The sequence below is a fragment of the Suricata suricatta genome, chromosome 2 (assembly GCF_006229205.1).
Source record: "Suricata suricatta isolate VVHF042 chromosome 2, meerkat_22Aug2017_6uvM2_HiC, whole genome shotgun sequence".
Lineage (NCBI taxonomy): Eukaryota > Metazoa > Chordata > Mammalia > Carnivora > Herpestidae > Suricata > Suricata suricatta.
Window position 1 is genome coordinate 170,672,209 of NC_043701.1, and position 20,850 is coordinate 170,693,058.

At 36.6% G+C, this 20,850-nt stretch overlaps 1 protein-coding gene across 3 annotated transcripts in view; it reads right to left on the reverse strand.

Moving 5' to 3' along the window:
* The window catches only part of CCDC186 (coiled-coil domain containing 186), a 49,971-nt gene that overhangs the window by 25,247 nt on the left and 3,874 nt on the right, over positions 1 to 20,850 (reverse strand). For all 3 annotated transcript variants that reach the window (XM_029932609.1, XM_029932610.1, XM_029932611.1), the window contains exons 2-4: positions 14,215 to 14,907; positions 8,857 to 8,983; positions 3,309 to 3,437 (exon numbers count right to left, since the gene is read on the reverse strand). In XM_029932609.1, coding sequence (XP_029788469.1) covers positions 3,309 to 3,437; positions 8,857 to 8,983; positions 14,215 to 14,907 — 949 coding nt within the window. The remainder of the gene's footprint in view (positions 1 to 3,308; positions 3,438 to 8,856; positions 8,984 to 14,214; positions 14,908 to 20,850) is intronic.

A 20,850-nucleotide genomic window follows, 5' to 3' on the forward strand; every position in this document is an offset into this window, starting at 1 on the left:
GAAGAAGGTACAGTGTTAAGAGAATGTGGGTAAAGCTCCCATGCTCTGATGAAAAGTAACTGACAAAGAACGTTTCATGAAGTTCTGCTACAGCTGACAAACACTTCTAGTAGACACTCAAAATACCAAACAAATACTTTTTAAAACTGTCCAACTGGGCCCCTCTCCCACTGAAACAGCCTGATTTTCAAGAGAAATTGAGAGAAACATTAGAATAGGGATGTCCGTCATCGCGGAGGATTTCGCAGTGGACAAGGACTGAGAAGACTGTGCTGGAACTGGGTTAACAGAATTAACTGTCTTTTCAGATAACTGAATAACTGTTCTTAAAAAAAGCAATTAATGGTAATATCAACTTAAAAAGGAGTCTAGTTTCATAAGCTGATGTTCAGATCATTTATTAGAATTTGGAAACACAAAGAACAAGTTGCAGCTTTTGTCCTAAAAGAGTTCATCTAGGGATGAATAACAGAAACAAAATGTTTGCACATTATATGAACAAATGCACAAATGCCTAGTGGTATAAAATAGCATATTTTTGGGGGGATATCAAGACATTTTGTAGGATTTAAATTTGGCACGTTGGTTGGAATGGGGGGAAGTAGTTATGAAACAGATTTAATTAGAGATTAAGTCTTCACAGGAAGAAGGCTTCTCTTATCATGCTAATGAGTTAAGATTATATCCTACAGGCAACGGGAAGCCAAAGGATTTATAAATCAAACCTTTCATTACACGAATGATTTAGTAAGATAACTGGCGGCAGGATGGTAGCTTCACTGAAATTGGAAGAGGAGAAGCAGAAAAACCAGAAAAAAGACAATTAAAATAGATAAAGTCAAACATTATGAGGTTCTTAACTACAGGAGGGATGTCCTGTCAGTCGTCTGTGGATCAGCTGCAAAGGAACAACGTGGGTGCTAAGTGTTCACATTTCTAGGTCTCAACCCAGATAATGGCAATACCTACTTCCCAGAACTGTTGGGATTAACTATTAAACAAGATCACAGTAACTGCTGTTTAAGCTTCTGTAGAAAGCCAGTCCATTTACCGTACAGATGAAGGAAGAGGAACCAGGAAGTCTTTGGATTTGGCCAGTTTAAGATATTTATCACTGACTTGGATCATGAATAGGATAATCAGTGGTATTCAATAGCCAGTCAAAATTACGATAAAATGTAAGAAGTTCTGCTTCTCAAAATATGGTAGATAAATCATCCCCATCTAAAACACCAAAAACTTTAGATGAAATACAACAAATATCCTTTTAATAAACATTTGAGCTCAAAAGAAAGTATGAGAAACCCTCAGGGCCCAAGAAGCTAAGAGGAAGCAGGAATCCAGAATGGTATGCTAGGCCTGAACTCTTTATTGCCCTGTGGACATTTCCCAATCCAGGAATGGAGGTATAAAGGGAACATGCTGTTAAGTCCCTGAGAACCTATATTATAAGTCTACCCTCTTGAAAGTTTGAAGTTCAAATTCATTCTACCTATAGTCTGAGAAATGGAGAAACCTCAAGCTAGAAAATTAAACTGGGGAATGTACTGTGTATGTGTGCGTAAACAGGTACACAGTCATGTTGGGAATCTATTTCTCTATAAAATTTAGAAATTTTAGAGTCCCAGGTTTGGCGACTATTCTACATAGAGAATAAAATAGTATTTATTTTACTATTCTTTTGTCTTTTCTATGGCTTAAAAATGTTCAAAAAGTTGAGAGGAAAAGGCAGGAATAAAAAAGGAATGAACCAGATCTAGAAATATTTAAATGAAATTATCTCCAAAATATACACAATAATACCTACCTCTTAGGGTTGTTGTGAAGATTAAATAAGTTGTGAAGTGCTTTGAACATGGCCTGGCCCATACCTAAATCTCAACCCATTAGCTAGTGTTAATAACTTCACCTACATTTTTCATCATTATAGAGAGAACAATACATAGTAGTGAATGTAGCATGTTGCCAATTATTTAAAAAAGGGGGATGGAAGGAAAAAGGGGAATACATACATGCTTGTCTAGGCAACAAACATTTGGGAAAAATACACAGGAAACTGGGCATCAATGGTACCTCTGGGAAGGGGGAAAATGGGAAAAAATGTCTGGAAGAAGACTCATTTTTTTACTGTTTGAATTGTTTTGTGTATATCTAACTACTATTTTGTTTTTATTTTAAAATATAAAACTCCAAAGAATACATTTTTTAAAAAGCTTGGTGGTTCTAATTATCAGCTTGGTGGTTCTAATTATCAGTTATGCTTGAGGTGAACTGAGTTGTTGGTTAAAACCAACAAATTCTTAAGGTCTCATCCTCTACACTTCTCTTCAATTAGTACAAAAAGTTTGAGAGCTGAGAGCATAGGTTTTAAATCATCATATTGTAAAGAATCACAAATATAAAGGTTGAGGATCAACTGTTTGTTAAAGTTCTTCTAGAACACTACCTATGATGGTAGCTTTAGGAGAAAGAACAGGGCCCATCTCACTGGTAGTGTTAGCAGTGAGAGAACTCTCTGATTCAATTCACCATAAGGACCAATTGTTAGGCATTATGCTAGGTTTTGTGGATAGAGAAATGAAGATGACTAAGATCCTATAATTAAGAGTGCAGGCAATAATAATACAAAACAATGCTTAAAATGATCTCTTCTGAAACTCATCTATACCAACTCAAAAAGATTACCAAAATGTATTAAGCAGGAACCCCCCCCCAAAATTGTACAGTAGGATTCCAATCAAGTAGGAGGAATAATGGGGGCACCTGGGTGGCTCAGTCAGTTAAGTGTCCGACTCCAGCTCAGGTTATGAACTCACGGTTCATGAGTTTGAGCCCTGACTTTGTGCTAACAGCCAGCTCAGAGCCTGAAGCCTACTTCAGATTCTGTGTCTCCCTCTCTCTCTCTGCCCTGCCCCCCCAAAACAAATAAAACATAAAACAAAATTTTAAAAGTAGGAGGAATAAGTATACGAATACATACACATATTCTTGTGTGACTTATACCTGCATATGTGGTAAGATACAAAACCAAAATATTAATAATTAGCTACAAAACAAGGAATGGGATACAAAGGGATTGGGGGCAGGAAGAGAGAAGTACAAATGAAGGAGGACTTTCACTTTTTTTCTATATACTTCCCTATTTTGTAGTTAGCATTTATTTATGCATTGCTTTAGCATTTCTTAAAAAAGATTAATTATCTATTCTTAAAATACCATTCCTACCCAAAACAGCCTAACAAGTTCGTTTACAATAAGAAGAAAGAGTCACCAGAATATAAAGTTGATAATATTGACTTGAAAAATACCTGTTCCATCCGATGGGCCATCTCTTTATGTAACTGCTGAACTGCATTTTTGGCTGCAATGTCTTGAGCTACTAGTTTATCTTTGGAAGCTTTAACTTCTTTACTAAGTTCCTCTATTCTTGATTCTAACTGTAAAGAAAATTATTTCCAGATTATTTTCATGGCTATACCAAACAGACCACCAACACTTTAAATAAATATAAACAATGAAAAGGAACACAGATGAAGTAATGAAGATACTTCAAACACAGAAATCAAAAGTAAATGTTAGCAATGTTTCTAAACCTCATCGGAAGCAAGTCAGTATAAAGCTGACAGATTCTGGTAAGATGTATATAGTAAGCTCAAGAATAATCACTATGGAAATAAAAAAAATATAGTGAAAATATAAAAGAAATTTAAATGTTACATATTTACTTAATGCAAAAGAAAGCAGTTAGGGAGGAATGGGGGAACAATATAGACATGAGACTTGTAAAATAATGGCAGCCATAAATCCACTGTCAATAACAACATTAAACAAGACTGTGTTAAATAATCACATAAAAAGGCAGAGATTATCAGACTGGAATAAAAAACAAGATCCAACAATATGTTATATATAAGAGGTACTTTAAATTCAGAGATTCAGACTAAAAGAAAAGGATAGAAAAAGATATAGGTTACAAACAACCATAAGAAAAGAGGAGTGCTAGACTAATATACAAAATAAACTAAAAAAAGTTACCAGAGATAAAAAGGAGTATTTCATGATGGTTAAATGGTCATTCTATAATAATTCTAAGCATATATATACAGCTAATAATACAGCACCAAAATACATGAACCAAAAACTGGTAGAAATGAAGAAGGCAATTAATAGAAACTTCAATACTTCACTTTCAATAATGGACAGAAGCAGACAGAAGAGTCACAAAGAAATACAAACTTGAGCAAAATTATAGAACAACTAGATCTAACACATCTATACAACATTCCACCCAACAACATGAGAATACACATGCTCATCAAGTGCACATGGAATACTCTCCAGGACTGTACACAGGTCATAAAACAAACCTCAATACAGGTTAAAAGACTGAAATCATATAAAACACAATCTTCAACCATAATGGAATGAAACTTGAGTCAGTAATAGCAAGAAATGTGAGAAATTCACACGTAAAAATTAAACAACACCTCAATAACTAATGGAACAAATCATAAGGAAAATTGGAAAATACAAGATGGTGAATGAAAATAAAGACACAACACACCAAAACTTAAGGGCTGTATCTAAAGCAGCATTTAGAGGGAAGATTACAGCTATGAACACTCATGTTAATAAAGAAGAAAGATCTCAGGGCACCTGGCTGGCTCAGTCAGTAGAGCCTGGCTGGCTTGATCAAGGGGTTGTGTGTCTGAGCCCCACACTGGGTGCAGAGATTACTTAAGGATTAAGTAAAACTCTCTATTTGCAGATGACATGATCTTGTATTTCTGTACACTTGTAATTAACAATCTGAAAATGAAATTAATGAAATGATTTCATCTACAGTAGCATCAAAAAGAATAAATAGGGGACGCCTGGGTGCCTCAGTCAGTTGGGTGTCTGACTTGGGCTCGGGTCATGATCTCACGGTCCGTGAGTTCGAGCCCCGCGTCAGGCTCTGTGCTGACGGCTCGGAGCCTGGAGCCTGTTTCACATTCTGTGCCTCCCTCTCTCTCTCTGCCACTCCACTGCTCACGCTCTGTCTCTCTCAAAATTAAACATTAAAAAAAAAAGAATAAATAATCTAGGAATAAATTTAATGAAAGTGCAAACTTACACTGTGAAAACTACAAAACACTGCTGAAAGAAATTAAAGATCTAAATAAATGAAAGACATCCATGTAAGTAGTAGACATACTATTAAGATAGCAAACTCCCCAAATAAATCCACAGATTCAAGGCAATTCCTATCAGAAATGCAGTTAGCTTCACTTTAGAAACTGACAACATGAGAGTAAAACTCATATGGAAATGAGGAATTAATACTAGCCAAACAGGGGCGCTTGGGTGGCTCAGTCAGTTGAGTGTCTGACCTCAGCTCAGGTCATGATCTCACCTTTCATGGGGCATTGGGTTCTGTGCTGACAGCTCAGAGCCTGGTGCCTGCTTGGGATTTTGTTTCCCTCTCTCTCTGCCCCTCCACTGCTCATTTTCTCTCTCACTCTTTCCCTCTCTCAAAAGTGAAAAAAAAAAAAAAGAATGGCCAAACAATCTGGAAAAAGAAGAAGAGGGGTTCCTGAATGGCTCAGTTGGTTAAGTGTCCAACTCCTGATATCTGTTCAGGTTTTGAACTCACAGTCATGGGATAGAGCCCCATGTCTAGCTGTGTGCTGACAGTATGGAGCCTGCTTGGGATTCTTTCTCTCCCTCTCTACCGCTCCCCTGCTGGCATTCTCTCAAAATAAATAAATAAACTTTAAAAAAAGAAAAAAAGAACAAAGTTTAAGAAGTCATATTTCTCAATTTTAAAATTTACTACAAAACAACAGTAGCCAAGGTAGCCTTGGTACTACTGTAACAAAAGACACAGAGATCCATGAAACAGAATTAAGAGCCCAGAGATAAACTCATATATCAAATAATCTGCAACAAAGATGCCAAGACTATTCAAAAGAGGAAGAACAAAGAATGGTCTTTTCAACAAATGATTGAGACAACAGAATAGCCACAAAGAATGAGGTTGTACCCTTACATGATACCATCCACAAAAACCCAAAATTAATCAAAACCTAAATATAAAAGCCAAATTACAAAACTCGTAAAGGAAAACATAGGGGTAAATCTTCATGACCTTGGATTTAGCAATGGAATCTTGCGTATGACACCAAATGCACAAAAGATAAAAAACAGGTAAATTGGACATCATCTACTTTTAAAACTTTTGTGTTTCAAGTATACTATCAAGAAAGTGGGGGGAAAAAAGAGGGCACCTCGTTGGCTCAGTCAGAGGAGCATATGACTCTAGATCCCGGGATTGTGAATTTAAGCCATACACTGAGTGTACAGATTACTTTAAAAAATTTAGGATTTAAAAAAAAAAAAAAAAAAAGAGAAAACAATCCAAAGAATGGGAAAAAATATTTATAAACCATATATCCAGAATATAAAAGGAACTATGACAACAAGGCAATTAAAAAAAATTTTAATGGGCAGAGAATTTAAATAGGTATTTCTCCAGAAATACCAAGATGTTCAATTTCATTGGTTATTAAGGAAATGCAAATCGAAACCACAATGACATACTGTTTCACATCTACTAGGATGACTATAATTAAGAAGTCCAGGGGCACCTGGGTGGCTCAGTCAGTTAAGCATCAGACTCTTGATTCTGACTCAGGTCATGATCTCATGGTCATGAGATCCAGGCCTGTGTTGGGTTCTGCGCTGAGAGCACCAGCCTGCTTGGGAGTCTCTCTCTGCCCCTCCCCTGCTCATGCTTTCTCTCTCTCTCAAAACAAACATTAAATAAAAACAAAACAAAAAGTCTAGTAACAACAGATATTGGTAAAAATGTGGAGAAAGTGAAGTCTCATACACTGCTGGTGGGAATGTAAGAGAGTGCAGCCACTGTGGAAAACAGGCTGGCAGCTCCTCAAAAACTTAAAATATAGAGTTATCGTTCGACCCAACAATCCCGCTCCTAAGTAGACACCCAAGAGAAAGGAAAGCATACAACTGATCACATAAATACTTGTACATGAGTATTCACGGCAGTCTCATTCTTAACATCCAAATAGTAGAAACAACTCAAATATCTGTCAACTGATGAAAGGACAAACAAAATGCTATATAATCTATGCAATAGAATATTATTCAGCCATTAAGAAAAATGTACATGCTCTAACTCAGATGAAACCCAGAAAACACGCTGAAAGAACTCGGACACAAAAGGGTGCGTGTTATATGCTTCCAGATATATGAATCTCTCAGAAAAGATAAACACACAGAGACAGAAAGTGGATTAGCTGCTCCCTAGGGCTGGGAGAAGGGGTTCGGAGGGAAATAAGGAGTGACTACTAATGGATATGGGGTTCCTTTGAGAGGTGGCAAAATACTGTTGTGGTAAACGTTGTACAACTAAAAACCATTAAACTGTACACTTGAAATCTGTGAATTGTAGGGTATGTAAATTATCTCAATAAAGCTATTGAAAAAAAATCCCTAAATGTTAGCTTACAGAACATGTGCGCTAATTTTCCTTATGACAAAATTACCTAGAGTGACAACAGTCCAATAGAATACAAGCCATATGTATAATTTATACTTCTAGTAGACACATTTTAAAAAGCAAAAAGTGAAATATTAAACTTAATATATCCAAGTATTATCACTTTGACACATAATCAACATGGAAAATTAAGGGCTTTTACTTTTTTTAAATACTAAGTCTTTAAAATTAAGTATCTATTTTACCTTACAGCATTTCTCAATTTGGACTAGCCATCTTTCAAGTGCTCAATGGCTATATGTGGCTAATGGCTGCCATACTGAGAGGTGGAGACCTAGAGATAAAAGTAAGAAAAAAAGCTCTGCTACACTGGCTAGCAAAACAAAGTAGAATCCAACTTTCTCCTTAAAAAAACGGCACAACCACTAACAAGCTGATGAAAGAAACGACCCTGGTTCTCTCCCCTATATTCAGTCTGAAGTTTCTGGTCATTGGCAGCGAACTGCCTATCAAAATGTAGCTTCGGCCCATTATACTTTAAAGACTCCCTCATACTTTAAAATTCTAAGTTTGGGTTATACATGGTGTAGCTCTAAAGCACATAAAAATCATGATTAAGTAAGTAAAATGTACAAATACAATCTTTTTCCAACTATGTAATAATGCATCAAGTATACCAAAACATAAGCAAGTGAAACTTGGTTTAATTTTTTATTATTATAAATTGTTTACTATTATTTTCATTATATAGTTTTTGGTGAAGGATGAGACAAAAAGGAAGACTTTTGAGGCTAAAATGCTTCTAATCCTGTCCACAGGGGGGAAAAGCTCAGAAAGATAAAGAGCAGTTTTGTTCCTAGTCTGCATATTCAATTTGTTGATTCATGCATCAAGTTCATTACAAGAAACTTTTAAAGGAAAGAAAAAAAGTAAAGACAAACCGGGGAAATCAGCTAATCTGAAGCAGGAGAGCCAATCTTCACAGTATAGTTCACAACAATATTAAGAACGGAATCATCTTAAACTAGAAGCTTAAAAATATTCTGATGCCAGATACCAATATAGATCTACATTACGTTTACCCTTAATTGGTAACAGTCTTTCTTACTACCAAATTAAACCCTTTTTTCCTGATTTCTATTATATATAGAATACACTCACAAAATTTACATAAGAGAAAAAAAATCAGGCTGTAATTCCCATTTCATAAAAAAGAATACTTAACATACCAAGCAATCCTCTGCATTTAAAATAAAATTTAGCTTAAAGAACTTCAATTTATACACAAATTTTCAGTAATCTATTTTATAAATTGAAGTACAGTCTTTAAAGATTTTTGTCTTTTTTACCTGTTTAATTGTGTTCATATGCTGCTTCTCTGTTTCAGTTCTTTTTTTTAGTTCTTCTCTTAAATGGTCTTTTTCCGAACAAATGTCTAAGATGAGCTCCTGATGCTTCTTATTTTCTTTAATTAACCTAAATATAAAAAGGGTGGTGTAAGTAAAACAAAACTGGGGGTGTGAGTAAAACAACTAAAACTGGACGTGTGAAACAGAAGCTGTCTGCAGATTATAGATACTTATGATAAATACATCAACATTCCTAAGTAATCCTTCTGTAATGATACATTATACTTTAAAAAACATTCTCTAGTCAGGTTATTGTCTTCTTGCTATAAATTTGTATATTTCAAATCAAGTGAAATATCAGATAAAGCAAACTGCATTACGTTTACTTCTTCAAGTTATCTCAACTATGCACTTCATCCCCTCAGTACCTGAACTCCGCCAGATCAGTGGTTCCTAACCTAGGGCAAAGCCTTTCCAGGCATTTGCCTGAGACATTTTTGGTGGCCACAACAAGGGGGGGGGGGGGCGGAGTGGCTACTGAATTCTTTTGGGTGGAGGTCAGGGATGCTGCTAAACACTTTATAACGCAGTACAGCCCCGCCGCCAACAAAGAATGGTCTGTCCCCAAATGTCCACAATGCTGAAGGTGAAAAATCCTGCTTTTTAAGAATATTTCAGGAGTGCCTGAGTGGCTCAGTCAGTTAAGCGTCGACTTCGGCTCAGGTCATGATCTCATGGTTCGTGGGTTCAAGCCCCACATCAGGCTCTGCTGACAGCTAGCTCAAAGCCTGGAGCCTGTCTTCAGATCCTGTGACTCCTTCTCTCTCTGACCTTCCCCTGCTCACGCGGTCTCTCTCTCTCTAAAAATAAATAAAAAACATTAAATTTTAAAAAAGAATATTTCAATGATATTCTAATAGTTATAGAAGAAATTGAAATAAAATTAAAAAAATATATAAAGCAAAATACAAAAGTTGAAGTAGAAATTTCATTTGGAGTCTCCTAGAAAAATATAAATAAAACCTTAAAAAGTCAGAACCGTAAAATAAGGCATCTAAAAAAGTTAAGAATATTTTAGATTTTTAAAAAGTTTTTCTTAAGTTTTATTTATTTCTTTTAAGAGAGACCATGAGCCGAGGAGGGGCAGAGAGAAGGAGAGAGAAAATCCCCAAGCCCCGATGAGGGATTCGAACTCACAAATCTTGAGATCATGACTCGAGCTGAAATCAGGAGTCATACATTTAACTGACTGAGCCACCGTGGCTCCCCTAGAATAGCAATAGCTATTACTTAACATTGATTGCTCAATTACTAAGTTAATTTTTAAGTGCATTAGTTCATTTAATATTCAGGTTTATAAAATTAGTAAGTCTTATGAAATTATTATCTGTCTTATGGGGGGAAAAAAACAACCTGAAGCCTTGTTCCAGGTCATATAACTAGAAGGTGGTTAAGCTAAGATTTGGACCTAGGTCTAATTCCATAGCCCAAGCCTTTCTCCTACTTTGAAGACTGCTCAACAAATGCTTACCTACTAGGTCCCTATATATATATATTTTTTTAAGTTTATATATTTTGAGAGCAAGCTTGCGAACAAGGGAGGGGTTGAGAGAGGAGAGACTCCCAAGCAGCTCCACACTGTCAGCACAGACCTCTACATGGGGCTTGAACCCACAAACTGTGAGATGGTGACTTGAGCTGAAACCAAGAGTCAAATGCTTAACTGACTGAGCCACCCAAGCAGCCCCCACACCGTTCGATGTGCTAGAAGTATGTCAGCAAACTATCCCCACCCTCATGGTGCTTACATTCAAAGGGAGAAAATGAAAATAAACAACATAATAAAACGTCAGGTGGTGATCCCATCCTATTGAGAAAACTAAAGGAGGGCACTAGGGCAGAGTGACGCGAGCAGCGATTTTAGCTGAGGCAGTCAGGGCAGGCCTCTCTGACGAGCACAGGTGTACAGCGAGGAAGCAAGTCACATGAAGGTTTGGGAAGGAAGAAAGTTTATTCAAGCCTTTTTGGCACAATGGTTTAATTTACTTGTCTAGGTGTACACTCAAGTTGTTGCAGAAAAGGACCTGCAACCCAAGAACCCTGACAACAGTTCACATGTAATCAATGTACGGAGGCAGAAGTGAAGAGCAGCAAACCCTCACATTGTCACATCTGATGCACAACTAACTGTTCTCCAGAATTCTGGTTGGGACCTTGCATGATATACTGATGTTAGAAAATAGAGAAATGGATATGAAAACAAAGACATTTGGAAATAGATTGATTCATGAAAATTTAAGCCAAAGGAACTGAAAGGTAATTTTCTTTATAGAATATTAAATGAAGGCAAAAGAAAAAAAATTTTAGTTGTTCTAGAGCTAACCTGAGTCACAAAGCATTTTCTTTGGAATTTAAAATATTATGTGTATAACAAAAGACTAACTTAAAATAATATCTAGTATTTTTAAATGTCTTAATGTGTACATACAATTCCATTAGATTTGTAGACATGACAAATTTTCGATTCAGGAAGGTTGAGATGAACCACAAAACAGAGTTTGCAAGTAGAAGGGAGAATCTCCCAATGTTCAGACAGATGTTTTTAACAACTTAACTAGTTCATTTCAGATAACCACATTAAAAAGTCTTCTGAAGCCAAAGTAACTAGGCTCAGATTTTAACTCTGGCATCTACTAGCATGTGACCTTGAGTTCATCTCTCTGTGCTTCAGGTACCTCATCTGTAAAATGGGAATAAATAGTTCATACCACAGAGAATTATTGTGATTCCATGAGTTAATATATGTAAGTGCCAGGCATATAATCAACAGCATATAAGTACTTATTATTTAATGTACAACATCTTAAAATTTACAAGAGGAGCATTAAAGTGAGGAGTCCAGATCTGAGCAAAGTGGAAAGAGGCACAGGGACAATCTCAAAAAAAGGATCTGAAAGAACAGGTACAGAAGGAAAATGAGGAAGTTATCCTAAAAAATCAATAATCGTTAAAGCACTGAAGGTCTAAGCACAAAAGCATATAGTTTATTCATAATGGCAGCATTCCAATAAGGGTATGAGTAGAAATAGCCACTAGTTTGGGGGTAATATTTTTTAAAAATATTTTTTAATGTTTACTCATTTTTGAGAGAGTGAGTGAGAGACAGGGTGTGAGTGGGGGAAGACAGAGAGAGAGAGGGAGACACAGAATCTGAAGCAGGCTCCAGGCTCTGAGCTGTCAGCACAGATCCCAATGTGGGGCTTTAACTCACAGATGGTGAGGTCATGACCTGAGCTAAAGTCCGATGCTTAACTGACTGGGCCACCCAGGAGCCCCTAGGGTAGAATTTTTTTTTAAGTTTATTTATTTTGAGAGACAGAGTAGGGAAGGATGGGGGGGAGGGGGAGAGAGAGATTGAGAGAGAGAGAGAAAGAAAATCCCAAGCAGGCTCCATGCTATCAGTGCAGAGCCCTACACAGGGCTTGATCTCCTGAACCATGACATCATGATCTGAGCCAAAATCAAGAGTTGAACACTTAACCGACTGAGTCACCCAAGTGCCCCAGTTTTATGATAGTTATTAAAGAGACTTGAGTCTCAAGTATTTGTACACTCATGTTCACAGTACTATTATTCACAACAGCCAAAATGTGGAAGCAACCCAAGTGTCCACTGATAGATGAATGGATAAGCAAAATGTGGTATACACATAAATTATTCATCCGTAAAAAAGGTATTCTGACAGGTGCCACAATATGGATGACCCTTGAGGACATCTGCTTAGTGAAATAAGCCCACTGCAAAAAGATAAATACTATATGATTTCACTGTATATTAAGTATCAAGAATAAACTTTTAGAAACAAAGTACAACAGTGGTTGTCAGGGGCTGAGGGCAGGAGAATAGGGAGTTGTTTAATGGGTATAGAATTTCACATTTGAAAGATGAAAAAGCTATGGAAATTGGTTGCACAACAATAAACCTAACACTACTGAACTGTATGCTTAAAAATAGTTAAGATGGAGGCACCTGGGTGGCTCACTCTGCTGAGCGTCTGACTCTTGATTTCAGCTCAGGTCATGATCTCATGGTTTAGGAGATTGAGCCCCGAGTTGGGTTCTGCATTGACTGTGTAGAGCCTGCTTGGGATTCTTTCTCTTCCTCTTTTCTCTGTCCCTCTCCCACTTGTGCACACTCCTCTCTCTCTCAAATAAATACACATTTAAAACAAATACTTGAGACGGTATGTCTTATGTGTATTTTGTCACAATCTAAAAAATTGAAAACAGAAAAAAAGAAGGACTCTGGGTGCTTAAGAGATTCAAATTCATTGGATAAACCAATGGAGTTGGTAAGCTGGCTTGGAGAAGACTGATCAGCTGAGGCAGAAAATCCAGAAGAGGGGCCTCTGGGCAGCTCAGTTGGTTAAGGCTCAGGTCATGATCTCAGGTTGTGGGATTAGGCCCCAGAGCAGAGCCTGCTTGGGACTCTCACTCTCCCCTTCTCTCTGCTCCTCTCCTCCTCTCTCCCTCAAAGTAAATAAATTAAAAAAAAATCTCTAAGAGTAAACACCGGAAGCAAGGAGATCATTAAAAGCCAGTTATCCATCTAGCAATATTTGAATTATAGTATATTCTTTTTTGTCACCCTCCTCTAGTACATAGATTACCTCCATTCCTTTCTCTATGTATCTCCCATTCCAAACTCTTTTAAGTATTATTTTTAAAAAAGAGAATCAGTCTGTATTTTACTGAAGGTTAGCATGTTTTATTTTCCTTTTTTAAAGATTATAAAACACTCCCTAAACATTTGCATCACTTAAATAAAAAAAAATCTAGAATAAAAATACAGGACAACATAATACTATTAAGAAAAGATGAAATAAAATTAACTATCATTAAAGTAGAAATTAACTATCAATCCAAGAGAAGTCTAAAAATAACAAAGTTCTTAATTAGTGATAACTAGCCAATTCTGCTCTCTAAATTTCAATTCTGAAAACCAATGAAATTACAACGGGAATTTTAAGAAAAGCTTTTTGAATTATATGAATTGTTGTTTCCTTTTGAATTTCTCATAGTTTTAATAATATGCTCTATATTCCTTCAAAACTGAAAAACTTGATCTATCTTTATAAATATTTCTATCTTTAATGAACTCACATTAATATGTATTCCTTTAGGCATATATTAAGTAACCAGACAAACTTGACATTTGCTCAATTATTCAGTACATATTTGTTGATGAGCTACAACGTGCAGGACTATTGTGATATTAAAAACCGACAAGATGATACTTTCCTTTAAAGAATTCAATCTTTAATCCTGGGGGAGGGGGGCAAAAAAATTAAAACCTTACTTCTTTATGGTGTGCTCCTGCTGTAAATACTTCTCCTGCACACACTTTTCAAACATAACTAATGCATGTTCTCCCTTATTCATTCCATTTGGTACTCGGTGTTCTTCTGCAAACTCTGTAGATAAAAGCTCAGATTCTATTTCTTCCAACAAATCCTCTGAGGCTGAAACATTCTTTATTTTTGAAATAAGTTTCTTGGTGCAGTCTGTATCATAAGGACTTTCCGAATAAGCCTTTTGATTTGCTGCTTCTGTAAACGTAGATGACCTCAATTCTGCCAGTATCTGTGTCACTGCCTGCTCAGTTTCATGTGTTTTCGAAGCTTGCTCTGTAAAATCTCCACCAGGAAAATTAGCTAGTTGTTCAGAATTTTCTGGGCGTAAGTCTGTTTTAGCACAAGATTCCTCCCCTCCACCATGATCCTGAATATAGTTTTCCTGTGCTTCAGTCTGACTGTGTTCGTTAGGCTGACATACAGTTTTATCAAAATTTAATGATGGCAGCGTAGACTCATTTTCTAAGCCGCTGCTGTCATCACCAGACAACAAGTTGCAGGAGTCTTCCTTTAATTCAAGTGTTTTCCCAATACTTTTATCAGAGGAAACGGAGGCTACGTGCTCTGCCTCTGACATGCTGACTGCCACCACGTCACTCTGCACTGCTTCAAATCTGTTCCCGATCTTCGTTTTACATCTAAAAAAGTCAAAATATCAAAATTTTAAAAAATTTAAAGTTTGTAAACTATGAACTCATCTGTATTTGCATATAATCCATGATGTAAAATAATTAAGGTGACAAATTTACCACTAATAACACTTTTAAAAGCCTTTCTTTGAGGGAGTTAAAAAAAACCCACAACAAATTAAGACAGGCAATCCAAGTGTGCCGCAACCAGTAGGATGATACAAATCGTACTCTTTCCTCCTTTAATTTAGTCACACAACTTCACTTCAGTTGCAATCTGGCATTCTTTAATCATTCCTGTAAGATGTAGGGTATGAAATATACAAGTTTAAATTGTTAGAATTCAACTGAATTGTTCAGAACTCCTTCAGCTCCATGAGAGGACAAGACACACTCAAGAATCTATAAGAAAATACTGAATAAGACACCAGCAGAAACAACAGAAGAAAAAGATTATAAAACAATGCACATTCACGATGAGAACAATTTACTGAGAAGGAAAACTCTATCAATAGCCCAGGCTCCTAAAGCTGGGTGTTAAACATCCCTGACAGGAATTTGTTTTTCATCCAGGCAAAAATCCAGGAAGTGCCATGGTGATTTCCAAACATTCTCTTCAGGAATAAACAACGTTCAGGGCAACTCAAATGGAGCCCATACACACTGCCTGGGTCATAAAAGAAACACTGATTAAACGAATTCAACAACTAGAATACATTTTTATGCTGTTTATGAGAGTTACTATTTTAGCTGTTTTCTGAAAATTAGTCAACTTCAAAAATTATCCTAAGACAGATAAATATGAAAAAGAACCATCGACTTCTTTCATCACACATCAACAAAGTATGCACAGGTAGATGAGCTATCAGTGTCATGTAAGGTTGCATAAAAAAGGGGGCAGATCATAGTTTTGACAGAAACTAGAAAAATAATTCCATATGGAAGACATAGTATTTATGGAAACAAAACAAAAATATAAAAATTTTTGAATAACAGAAAGGTATATGTTCACGTCAGTCTGTGATGGAAGTATTGGTCAGGGACTGTGAAAAATGATGAGAGGCTGTCAAGGGGAGCCTCAGAAGGATATGCAGGAATGAATTTTATGACAGACCATAAATCATGATGGACGTGTATACTTGATAATGCTATAGTTCCTAGCACATAGATTCTCAAGTATTGAATTAAAGTACAGAAGTGATCTAATAAAAATTGTACTGTATTTGAGGAATATTCTTTTAGGACTGTAGTAAATGGGGAAGAATAATTCTAAGAAAAGAAGACCAGTTTGTCAAGTACCCTGTTTTTTAGTTTAGACTGCCCTTCAAAGGCGGTATCAACTAGCATGGCACTGGCCTTAATCTTACAAATTACCAATCTGTATAACACATTTTCAAACCACCAAATAGAAATTATCATTACCTTGCTGCATATATGTTATAACTAAGACAAAGCCCTCACTAGTATTAAAGGCTTGATACAGACAATACAAATTAATGCATTAAGTTATAAAGGTCTCATAAGCATGCTGTATTCTATAATCTAAGACAAAATGATTCTCACACAGGGGCATTACCCACCTATACAGTGCTCCCTAAAGTAAGACCCTGTGATATATAACTTGTGACTGTGTTGCTGTTGAATTTGAAGTATTAATTTAGAAACAGATCTAAAAACTAATGAAGTGGTTTTAAACATCATAACCAACGTTATAGCAACTGAAGGTGAACTTGGAGCTGACCAAAATAATAGAGAACAGATAAAGAATCCATTTAAATGAGTTAAGACAAAGGCACTGTGACTCTCCAGCACAGAGCAAGTAAGAAGCAGCTTTATCATCAGAGAATGTGTGCCATGCTTTGTCAAGAGAAAAGCACTAAGCAAATACTGGTTATTATCCTTTTATCCAGCTTTCATATTCTCCTTGGTTCAGTCTTCACCTTTTTTTCCCTCCTAGAATTCATCCACTTTGATAATTTGAACCAACAATTCCTAGCTGATACTCACATTAGTTACTTTGAGTCCTGTGTTCTTGAGTTAGATAATGAAGTATGTTTGCCTTCAGTTGGCCTCTGTACCAGTATTAAAATCTCCATCTGAATTAGGCATTTCAAATGGATATTCTACCACAGCCTCAAACTGAAAATGGCTTAAAAAATCTCCAATCAAAATTGTAGCTCCTGTAATTGAGCACTCTCGGCTAATCCTTTCTGTCAATGGTATCATTTTTCTTAGTCATGACTCCTTCCTTTCCTTTGCCCTCATATTCTTTTACCAATTTCAAGTCTCCTCCAGTTCCACCCTCCTTTCCACTGCCACTGTCCCCTACCTACAACCCAATCCAGGTATAATCATACCTTTAACACTTGAAATGTTCTCAGTCTTACTGCATTCCTATTCTCCTTGCAACTCCAAGTAAAAAAATAAGGAGCGTAAGGAAAAGTGTAAGTGACTTGAGACAGCACTAGGTCAAGTGTCACCCAATCCAGAAAAGGGGCTGAAGCAAGCGTGTACTACAATAGCTCTGCCCCAGGGGGACAGGAGCTGCCCTATGAATTGAGCCGCATCCCCCGCCCTCGATGGCAGAAGGGGCCAGGGAGCTACAACACTACCCCAGAAGGTCCACACACACCACCTCCACGGAGACTACCACCAAATGCAACCAGATGAATTAGCCTAAGACCAGGGAGACCTCTTTCTTCTTTGGAGTTTCCTATAATAAGAATTCTGCCTCCACTGGCTGGGCTTCTGCCAACTACAAAAGGGCTAGAGGGGGAAAAAAAAGAGGGAACACATTTTTGAAACAAATCACCTCTTCTTTAACTCAAAACAGCTGAAAACTTAACTTCATCCTTTCTTCAGGTAGAACAAGGAGTTTGTAATGTTTTCTGTTGCTTGTTTTGTTTTTAAACAAAACCTACCTTAATTTCTGGAATAAGTTTTCTCTGGTAATGAAAAGTGGCAGAAAGATACATCAAACCCAGACATTTTTAAGGGACTGTAATTTAGAGGGAGTGAGAAAGGATGGGGCCGTTTTACACAGTAGGATTACAGACCTAAGGACTAAAACCATTTTATGTTTATACCTCAGAGTCGTGATTCCTCCTCAGTAAACCAGTCATACAACTTGTCCAATCTTATCTCTCAACACATTCCTAAAATCCTAGGTCTTCACTATAATCTACCGGTCCCTGAAGATTCCTCCAATCTGCACATTAATATTTCCATGGCTTTACTGCCATGGAGAATGTCCTTCCTTTCAGTCTATTCAGAGCCTAATTGTATTTAAAGGACCAATTCTAAATCCACATCTTTCTCCAAATTTTCTCATTTTGAGTACAAAAGTAATCTCTCATGTAAAGGAAAATATACAGCATTTATATACACTCATCAAGCACCCAGTCCCAGCCTTCCTTATGACTCTTCAGGACAGTCTTCAGCTTTTTAAATGAGCTCAGTACTTTCAAGGAGGAACCTTACTCTGAACTGAATCAAACTTCTAAATTCTCAAGCAATATAGTAACGGTAATAATGAATAAATCTATCATATATTCTTTGCTACATTTACATTTATTCTTGCAAATGTTAAATGTTGTTTAGTAGTCTTCAATGAGGGTAGGACCCACTGAGTTTATATATGATCTGAAACTTATAATATACAACCAGTGCAAAACAAAGTTTGTCTCATTCTGAATATTCATCTAAGTGGAAAAAAAATAAGTCTGTTTTTATGATTACCTCAGCTTAGACCATTTTACATATTTACATTAAAGGAAGCTTAGTTTAACCGCAAAAAACAAGTACTTTCTATAGGGTTGCTCAGTACATGCCCTTGACCTTTCACATAAATTGACATCCGGTAACCACTTAGTTTGCAAACTTAGTTTTCTGATGCTCAAATGAATATGACTTGCACAACAAAAGGGGCTGAGGAAAATCTATGGGTATATATGTAGCAAAGCCATCACCAAAGATTAATAACTGCACAAGATTATACACAGTGAGTTTGATTCTGTCCATAGTTAACCAGGTAACTGGGGTGTGGGGGGAGGAACCAGTCAGCTGAGTCCCCTTGCTGGCCTCCAGCTGGCAACACAGATATAGGCCAGTTTGGTTGCAGTCCAAGTTTTTTCTTTGGAGACAGGGGAATTTTCATTGACATTACTGATGATCCAATAGCCTAAGAGTAGTTAGACATAGGGTTACAAGATTATTTTAATTAAGAAGTGCTCATACAAATCTAATCTACACTCCCATATAAAGATATAGTGATAATTACAGTATCTATTCCTTTTTTTTGAGGTCAAAGTAAGACAGATTATCTGACTTTTTAGCAACTCTTATTCAATAGGGAAAAATACTGTATTTAAACCGTAGCAGTCACAAAATTCCTCAGTTGAAGCATTTTTCCCAGAATCAGTTCTGTTTCTGACACAGTACTACAGGACCAATCCACACTTCCATCTTGTTTCAGGAGTGAGAACTGGTTTCGCTCTTACTGGAGCTCATCAGCTGTAGGCAACTGGTCAAGAAACATTTTTTATTTGCCTTAAAGCCAACCATTATCCACTTTTGTTTTATTTATATATTAACATTTATTCCTTTTTGAGAGACAGAGTGCAAGCGGGAGAGGGTCAGAGAGAGAGGGAGACACAGAATCTAAAGCAGGCTCCTGGCTCTGAGCTGTCAGCACAGAGCCCAATGCAGGGCTTGAACTCATGAACTGTGAGATCATGACCTGAGCCAAAGTCGGATATTCAATGACTGAGCCACCCAGGCTCCCCAGTTTTATTTCTTAATGAGAAAATTCACATCTCTACGGAATTACTTCCATATAAGAGCCTTACAAATAAAATAGTCTTTTAATAGCTTCTTGTACTATTACTTGTTTTCTTAGTAATCAGCTATATATACAATAAAAAGCTTAAGCTTACGCAATATAATGTAAAAACAAATGAATCCAATCCTCAGATATTTGGTAATAAGTTAACAAGCCTCATACAAAAGTACCAAGTCACAAATACATTTTCAAACTATTAATTCATTCACCATATATGTATTGAGCGTGTATTATATGCAGGTACTGTTCTATGTGTTGGGAACATGGCAGTGAAAAAACATGCATTCCTTCAGGAATTTAAATTCTGGTACAGTGGACCAGTATATATAAAAACTCTAAGTTAAATCTTTTACGCTTTGTGTTTACAGCTTTTTAATATGAACATCTGTCAGTGTTCCCTCAGAAGCTATAGAAGATATGCGTAAGTGTTTTAAATTCAACAGAAAAATCTGGCTCAGTTCAGCATAAATATTTTACAACTACACATTTTAAACTTACAAACTATACCATTTGAGTCTCAAGTAATACTAGCTGTATATTTCTTAGATAATGTCTGCTAAGATAAGCATTGAGTCCGTGAGAGCACTTCTCTTCTTAAATACAATGGTTTACTGTCCTTTGAAGGCAAAGTACCTTGGAAGGTTTTTCACATATTCCCCAAATACACATTGAAAGCAGCATGAACAAAAGATAACTTATCTGATCAATTCTAGGAAGATTCTGATATGGCAATTAAAATCAGAAGGAATAAATAACATCAAAAATGCATCCAAATAATCAGATCACAATCCCCAAGTTAACTGATTTCTGAGGGATGTTACCTTGAAAATACAAACACTTTCCTAGATAAAGTTTTTTTTTTTTAATGTTTTTTATTTATTTTTGAGACAGAGAGAGACAGAGCATGAGCAGGGGAGGGGCAGAGAGAGAGGGAGACACAGAATCAGAAGCAGGCTCCAGGTTCTGAGCTGTCAGCACAGAGCCCGATGTGCGGCTCGAACCCACGGATGTGCGAGGCTTGAACCCACGGATGTGAGATCATGACCTCAGCTGAAGTCGGGAGCCACCCAGGCGTCCCGGATAAAGTTTTTAAACACAGAATAAACTGTTAG